Source organism: Camellia sinensis, chromosome 11 (assembly GCF_055761805.1).
Source record: "Camellia sinensis isolate YWXY chromosome 11, ASM5576180v1, whole genome shotgun sequence".
Lineage (NCBI taxonomy): Eukaryota > Viridiplantae > Streptophyta > Magnoliopsida > Ericales > Theaceae > Camellia > Camellia sinensis.
Genome location: NC_138971.1, coordinates 15,250,337 through 15,259,407, shown reverse-complemented (window position 1 = coordinate 15,259,407; position 9,071 = coordinate 15,250,337). Strand labels below are relative to the sequence as shown.

At 38.6% G+C, this 9,071-nt stretch overlaps 1 protein-coding gene across 1 annotated transcript; it reads left to right on the top strand.

Moving 5' to 3' along the window:
- The first annotated feature begins 4,197 nt into the window (after positions 1–4,197).
- Positions 4,198–7,750, top strand: LOC145802172 (uncharacterized). The gene is made up of 3 exons (XM_082894840.1): positions 4,198–4,371; positions 4,522–5,095; positions 7,479–7,750. Exons 1-3 carry the CDS (start codon positions 4,198–4,200, stop codon positions 7,748–7,750), a joined length of 1,020 nt encoding a protein of 339 aa, XP_082750966.1.
- The last annotated feature ends 1,321 nt before the right edge of the window (positions 7,751–9,071 follow it).

Here is a 9,071-nt window from a genome sequence, read left to right as displayed (position 1 = left end):
TTAGCATATTGCATGTATGTTTGTGTTGCCATATCAAGCATATTTACCATGAGGCTAAGTGCTTATTTGATATATCTCTTGAATGTCTATGGATTAAGGCTATTTCGCCTAAATTGTGATGATTTGATTAATACACATATAAGCTTGCTTTTTCAAGTGGCACATAGATAGAACTCTTTTCAAATAAACATGAAATCAAAGCATTCCAAAGTGGGTGACTTAGTCTATACTTGTGTGCCTCACATAATAAGTTAGCATAATAATCAGAACAAGAGCATATACTGTACATAAAAATCATATCATGATTAGTAGAGGCCGGACAAGTGGCCTTTGGCACAAGTCATGAGTTTTTAAAATTTTCCAAAAATATTTAGGTACCGACTTTGAAATCTGGCAATATAGTCCATTTTTGGCATTTCTAATGATAAGTGGATTTTGTAAGACTTACCGGATTTGGACTCTCATTTGTTTAAATCTATTTCACATTTCACTTGTGAAACCAGATTCACAACCACTGGAATCCGAACTGTACGACTATCGTATCTGAGGAGACTAAATCCTCTGAAGAGCACGAAAAAACAACTACACTTGCGCTGAAGTGAACTTTGAGAACATCCAGAACTTTTGCATATCTGCAAAACTACTAGGAGTGAGGTGTTTTTAGCTCGAGTGGTTTTTCTTGCACTAGAGAGGTCTTGGCTCGAGCGGTCTTTCTTGTGCTCGAGAGGTCTTGGCTCGAGCTGTCTTTCTTGTGCTCGAGTGGTTAGCCTCTATCTGTAAAACTTCTGGAAGGGTGTCATTATCCACTTGAGCAATAACTTTATTTATTGTGTCTAGTTGCTCAAGCGGTGTTTTGGTCGCTCGAGAAGTCTACGCATATATCAGTTCGTAAAAGTCACTTTTTGAATCACTTTTTCATTTCCATCTCTCTCTCTCTCTAAACATTTCAAAACCCTAGATCTACTCTCTCTCTCTCTCTCTCTGAAACTCATCTTTTAGCTTCAAATACACCTTGATCCATTGATCTCTACACCCTAATCCCTTTGATAAAAAGGTAGAGCTCACCTAGAGCATCATTCTAATCTGAGCAAAGTTGGTTTTCGACTTTGTCGAGGTTTCTCCATTCTCTATCTTGCCTTCCAGCTTTGAGGTAGGGACTTCTCCACACTTTAGCATGGTTTTTAGCTTGGTTATTTGTCTTTTTAAACAAATCATGGGATTTGGGGATTTTGGTTTCAAATGAAAAGAGGGGTTTTCAAGTGAAATCTTGAAAATGGGTGTGGGATTATAAATGTAGTTGAGTTGCGATAAAATGGTGTATTTCTATATTTGGAATTGATTTATAAAGAGATGGGGGATTTTACCCTAAAATATGAATATTTGATTTTGTAAAGAGGAAATGAAAATGATATTGGATTTTGTGAAATTAGAATGATGTTGATGATGATGGTGGAGTTGGATATGCATTTCACTCTCATCTCGAGATTTTTGAAAGTAAATCTTTAATGGAAATTTATTTGTCTGTTCAGAGATATCTGTTTTGGGCTATCGGTGAAGGATAGCTATGATTGTTGTAAAAATTGCATGAGAATTAGGTGAATTGAAACTAATTTCTCATTCATTGACATTGAGCATTGTTGCATATTTAATACATTGAAAATGCACATTATTTTGAGAAAAATGGGATAATACCTTGGTGAATTTGAGTAGGGGGTGTGGTTATGTTATTATGTTGGCCTCTGTGTCTTTAGTAAAAGTCCAGAAACCCGCACAGATAGGTACTGAGCCTTCCAGTTAGTACCGGTAAAAATGACAATTGGTAGTACTTGTATAGCCTACTTACAGACACGTACCTAAAGATTCATAGAGTGTGTACTCACTAACCTATTTTCTGTTGTAAATGAAATGTTTTTCATGAATTGAGATATAAACTTGGCATAGCATGGTTTTGAAAAAAAAAATGTAATATGTTTTTGGCACGAGCATTGCATTTGCATTCACCTTATAATTTTGTTAAGAATCATACATTGTGTAGAGTATCTCTACTAGGCTTTGACTTACCCTATGTGGAAAATCATTTTCAATATTGATGATATGCCTCTGCCAGGAACATAGCTTGGAAGGAAACTTGGAGCTGAAGGCTTTTTTTTGTTATTTGTTGTATTTGTTCTGTACAAGCCTAGAGCTTTATTTGTATTAAGTTGAAACTCATTTTTACCATAACCAAGCATTGTGTTAGAAAGTTGTAGCCATTAGGGCATTACTTTGATTGTTTAACTTTTATTCTATATCTTCCACACTTGGCATATGTTATAGATTCAGGGTTAGAACTTATGAATGTATAATTGCATATGTTTTTTTTTTTTTATATAATGAAATCATGTGAATGGAAAGAGTATTATTTTGGAATGTGGTTGTTAATCATTTATATTGTGGATGGGTTATTATTATTATTTCGAGTGTTACAACTTGGTATCAAAGCTAGCGGGTTTGAATACTTTGAGATCGTGGGATATGGTTGTTACCCCAATGTGTTATCTCACTAGTTTATATTAGAAGTAAACCTGGTATGCTATGTGATAACATGCTTATATGACTAAGTGGGTATGAGATTTAATTTCTAAGATATTGATTGGGCTTACGAGTTTCTAGAATTTCAGTTAGAAGAGCACTTGATCACTGTTATTTTTAACTAGAACTCTGGCAATGTCGCAGGATGATCCTTATCTAGAAAGGAAGTTCGTATGTGTTTATGTGACTACGTCCGTATGTAAAGTCAATTATTTGTTGTCCATCGCATTAGGACACGAGTGAGTTGGTGTCGGCATATTTATAAATGTGTTAATCTCTTGTGATACATTCATTAGGATGTTAGGACGTGGACGTGGTGGTGTGGCAGGCCTAGAGAACAAAAGGTGCCATTACCGAATGATATTCCGGCACAAGAGGAAACGGTTAGTCAGGCTAATGGTGGCATTTGGTAAAACTTATTTTCAACTTAAATCAACTTTTGGCATAAATTAAGCTATATTGGTGTGTTTGGTACAACTTATGAGGATAGATTATGGCTTAATTTAAGCCGAATTTCGGCTTAAATGAAAAGTTGCTATTGGGGTGCTTATTTTTACAACTTATGCACGCAGTTGTTTTGGGAAGGGAAAAATGACTTAAATGCCCCTCCTAATCTCCATTATTTACGAAAATGCCATTATATATACCCATCTAAAAACACTGTTCACTCTCTCTCTCTCTCGATGAAGGCAATTTCTGACAGTGTGGAGGCGATTTCCGGCGTGTCGAGGTAATCTCCGTCATTGCGATCTCAAGGCATCCGACACTCATTTGCTCCCTCAACACAGCACAACATCCATCATCGCGACCTCTCTTCCCTCTCTCCCTCTCTCTCTCGTGATTGAGTGGAAACCCTAGCGTCGTCGTCATCTCGATCTTCCCTGTTGCGATCTGCTCTCGAAGCTCTAAAAGCTCTCGAAACCAGAGGAAACCCTAGAAGCTCTCTCTCTATCTCTCTCTCGTGCGATCTGCTCTCGATCTCGTCTCTCTCTTTCTCTGTTGCAGACCACCGGCTAGGGTCGATCTCGGCTAGGGTCGATCTCGGCTAGAGTTGCAAACCACCACCGGCGGCTGAGGAAGGAAGAGAAGGGAAAAAAAAATTAAATAAATTAAACAAAAATAATAATTAAAAGAAAAATAATAAAAATAATATTGAACAAAATAAATTAAACAAAATAAATTGAAATAAAAATAAAAAAATAAATTAATCAAAATAATAATTAGAAACAAAATAATAGAAATAATATTGAACAAAATAAATTAAACAAAATAAATTGAAATAAAAATAAAAAAATAAATTAATCAAAATAATAATTAATACTAATTATATTAACTTTTATTAATGAAATAATTTTTTTAAATTAAAATTGAAAAAAAAATGACAAAATTATCATTTTTATATCATACAAGGGCAAAAAAGTCAATTATACAGAAAAAGCTATTTTAAAGCTTATTTACCAAACACTATTCTGCAACTTAAAACTATAATCTCACAGCTACACCAAACAGGTTACCAGTTTATGCTCATAGTTGTAAGCTATAATCTGTTAAGCTATAATCTATAATCACTTTCCCACAGCTCTACCAAACAGGGCCAATGTGGCCGAACCAGTTGGTCAGCAGGCCATGGACGCTTTCCCTCGTGAAATGGTTAAAGCTTTGCGAGAATCCATGGATATTCTTAGAGCTGATAATCAAGGGCCATCTTTTTTGAAGAGGGAGTTCTTCCGATCGAATCCGAATGAGTTTTTAGGTGATCTAAAGGAGCCGTTGAAGGCAGATGGGTGGTTAGAACAGATGGTAAAGACGTTCAAGATGCTTGGCATCAGGCACTATGGCCTGAAAGTGACCTTAGCATTATTCCAGCTGAAAGGAGATGTGGGTCAGTGGTAGAAGTATGCGCAAGATCGCATTTGGGTGACTTGCAATGCCTTTGTCAATGCCTTACAGGACAAGTTTTTACCTCTCACTGCTAGGGAGAAATTGAGACAGCACTTTCTGAAGCTCAAGCAGCTTAACACACCGGTGACTGAGTTTGAGGTTGCCTTTACTAGTCTGACGAGGTTTGCACCGGAACTCGTGGTGATGGAGGAACGCCGTTGCATTGAGTTCGAGAAGAGATTAAGGCTCAGGCATCTTTTCAAAGTGGATGGGTCAATGATTAGAGATTACAGACAACTTGTGGAGGCAACGGCTAATCTTGAGACCATGATCCAATTGGAGGAGTGGATGAGGGGCTCCAAGCAGAGGAGTTGGGAGGTTCAATGGGAGACTCAAGACAGTAAGAGGCAGCGGGGTTCCACCCACAGCAGTCCTAGGGAGCACAGTCTAGATCCACTTTTTCGATACCAAGTTTGGGTTCTGGGAGAGGTGGTTAGGGAGGAATCACTTGCTTTAAATGTGGTCAGCTGGGCCACAAGTCTTTTGTTTGCTCGCAAAAAAGAGGAGGGAAACAGTCTGTGCCTTCTACAGTTCATTCTTAGAGCTAGAGTAAGGGGAGAGGACAGCCACCTACCTGTTATCGGTATGGGTAGTCAAGGCACATGAGAAGGTTTTGCCCTCAATCGGGTGGCACATCTAGTGTGTCTGGTTCGAGGGTGACACAAAATCATCAGCCTACACCGTCAGTATAGGCTAGGCCAATTAGGGAGCCTCTTCGACTCAATCTATGTTTCAGACTTATGCTTCGAGAGATGAATAGGTAGAGCAGAGACCTACATGGCATGTGTATGCTGTTATCACGCTAGATTTGTTACCAGCACCTTCAATAGTGAGAGGTAACTTCTTGTTATGTAATTCTATTGCCAATGTGTTGACTGATACGGGTGCATCCCATTCTTTTATTTCGTCTGCATTTGCATCAGCCTTGGACTTAGAAGTGGTTTAGTTATCTTCTCTACTCAGGGTAGAGTCATATATTGGTTGTGAGGTTGTGTTGGATCAGGGATGTCAGGATTGTGAGATAGAGGTTGCCGGTCACCGACTTCTCTTTGCTTTGTGTTGATTGATATGATGAGTTTCGATGTCATATTGGGCATGTATTGGTTGTCATCCTATCCGGCCATTATAGATTGTTACTGTCAGAGAGTTACGGTATGCATCTTGAGTGCTGACTGTTTTTATTTCCTAGGAGACCGAGTTGATAGAGCTTTATTTCCAATATATGACCCGCATGGTCGGGGCAAGCTTAGTCTCCTGGTTGCTACTTTTTTGGGTGTTGAGAGTGATGTGGTCCGAGTTGAGTTGCCGAGGGTAGTTTGTGAATACCCGTACATCTTTTTCAAGAATCTCACTAGTTCACCACCTCACCGTGAGATCGAGTCCTCTATTGATTTAGTGCCTGGCACGGCACTGATTTCTATGGCACCATATAGATTTGCACCTGTCGAGTTGAGTGAGTTGAAAATTCCACTCCAAATCCACCCTAGTACTTCGCCTTCGGGAGCACAGGCTCTTTTTGCCAAGTAGAAGGACAGCACTAGAGGTGGGCATAAAACCGTAGAACCCGACCCATCCGACCGACCCACCTAGACTTGACGTTCTGCAATCAATTTCGAATTAAGGAGCGGTCGGCAGTAATTCTGTGCATAGCAATTTATCAGATTCAGGATCGACGCCAATTTTTTATTCCACCAACCCGTCGAAATCGACCCGACTGAATATATTCAATAAAAAAATATAAATATACATAATTTAATAATATTCCAACTTCCAAGAAGACTCCTTGAAAATAGAGAGTTGTCTCTCAACTCTCTCTCTTTCACTCTCTCTCTCTCTCTCTAATCAAACGTTACTTTTCCCCCTCTCTCATTACCTTCTCTAGAAAACCTCTTTTCTCCCTAGAAACCCACCATACTTTTCCTCTTCTTCCTCATCTATTCCCCTCAAAAACCCCTCTTCATTATCTCTTTTTCAAAATCCTAAAACATAAATGCTCCTAAGACTTTCTTCAAAATTCTTCACCTTTGTCTCTTTTCAAAACCTTAAAATATGAAACCTGTCATAATTTTTCTGTTTCTTCAATTTTTATTGCCTTTTTTTTTCCTCTCTAAACGAATAAAACCCTAAATCTTGACAATGAAACCCTAAACCTTACCTCAATCTTTTCCCTTCAATTCAATTCTTCAATATTCTCTTCTATCCTCTGTTTCATCTGCTAAAAACATAAGATTTATTTATTTGATTCCTCAACAATCCTTTTGATATTGGCTTTCCTTGATAACAAAGAGTTAGAGATGATGATGGTGGTGGTGATGCGAAATGAAGGTGGGAGTTGGAGACAACGATGTGCATGGTAAATCTCCCCTCTCATCCTTTCACCATTTTTTCTTTCCACTATCTCTTTCACAAATCTGTATTTATATATAAGTTCTAAGATTTTGTTGTTTGTACTTCAAACCTCATTTTTTGTCAATTTATTTTCTTCTACTTTCATTCTATAACAAAGATTCAAAATCGACCGATCAAACTATGAAACCAAGTGATTTGATTCGGTCGATTTCGAACCATAAATCGGTTGATGATGGTTGAATTTTTTGGCAACAGATTATGTCAGTTCAACTGATAGATTAGGGGTAAACTCGAGCCGAATGAACCCATGCACACCCCTAGATGGCACCTTGCGTCTTTGTATTGATTATCGGAAGTTGAACCTGGTAACTGTTAAGAACAAATACCCATTGCCTTGTATAAATGACTTGTTTCCATAGTTGAAGGGGTCTTGTTGTTTTTCTAAGATAGGCCTAAGATCGGGTTATCACCAGTTGAGAGTGAAAGAGAACGACATCCAGAAAACGGCATTCCGTATGTGGAATGACCATTATGAGTTCCTACTGATACCTTTTGGCTAACCAATGCACCGGCCTTGTTTATGGAATTGATGAATCAAATATTTCATGAGTTCTTAGACCTTTTTGTGGTTGTCTTTATTGATGACACCTTGATTTACTTACCTTCTGAGGAGGAACAGCAGAAACACTTGCGGGTTGTGCTTGAGTTTCTTGGAGCCCACAAAAAAGGGGTTACTGTAGACTCTTCTAAGATAGAGGCAATGCAAGATTGCGAACAATGTAAGAATACCTTTGAGATTCAGAGTTTCTTGGGGTTAGTTGGGTATTACCGTCGTTTTGTGAAAGATTTCCCCATATTAGCCTCACTGTTGACTAGATTGACAAGATAAGGAATCAAGTGTGTGTGGAATGAGACTTGTGAGAAGTCATTTCAAGAGCTTAAAATTAGACTTACCACTGCTCCAGTATTAATTATTTTGGAGAGGGCTTTGGGCTATTCAAGTGTGTGTGGAATGAGACTTGTGAGAAGTCATTTCAAGAGCTTAAAATTAGACTTAGCACTGCTCCAGTATTAATTATTCTGGAGAGGGCTTTGGGCTATTCAGTGTATTGTGATACGTCTCAAGAAGTTTTGGGTTGTGTCTTGATGCAAGAAGGGAAAGTAACGGCATGGGGCTCATATCCATTGAAAACACACGAGAAACTATCATACTTATGACCTAGAACTTGCAACAGTGATTTTTGCCTTAAAGAACATAAGGCATTATCTGTATGGTGAGAGATTTAAGGTATTCTCCGATCACAAGAGCTTGAAGTATCCGTTTTCATAGAAAGATTTGAATCTGAGACAGAGAATGTGGATGGATTCTATGGAGGATTACGAATTTGAGTTGCACTATCATCCGAGGAAGGCCAATGTAGTGGCTGGTGCTTTGAGTAGAACATCCATTAGCAGTGTAGCTAGTATTGCCATCAGGGAATGGGAGATGTTGGGCGCTATTGGCGAGTATGACTTGCATCTTGGCGAATGTGTTAAGTCGATAGCTTTGTTTACCATAGTTGAACAACCTACACTTGTGAGCCAAGTTATAGAAGCACAACGGGGTGATCATGAGGTAGAAACCATTCGGAAAAAGATATCTAGTAGGCAAGTAGAGAAGGGCTTAAACGTGTATTTTGACTCCAGTATTAGATATCTTGATCGTCTTTTTGTGTCAAAGTCTTGTAGAGAGGAGGTACTCCAAGAGTTCCATCATTTGCACCTTACGGTACACCCAGGAGGCACAAAGATGTATCACAACTTTAGTAGCCAGTTTTTGTGGAGGGGAATGAATAGAGATGTAGCCTTGTTTGTTTTGAGGTGCCTTACTTGTTAATAAGTGAAGGCTGAACATCAGAGGCCAGCGGGTTTGTTACAACCCTTGTCTATAACTGAATGGAAATGGGAGCTTGTTATGATGGATTTTGTTGTGTGTCTTCTGAGAACTCAACAAGGTAATGATGCCGTATGGGTGATAGTTGATCGGTTAACTAAGTCAACACACTTTGTACCTATGCGCACAGGTGATAGTTCGACTTCATAGGGTCCTTGTGACTATTGTTTCGAATAGAGATTCACGTTTAGGACCTCTTATCATCTTCAAACTGACGAACATTCAGAGTGTACCATTCAGATCCTTGAGGATATTCTTCGGGGTTACGTTCTTAATT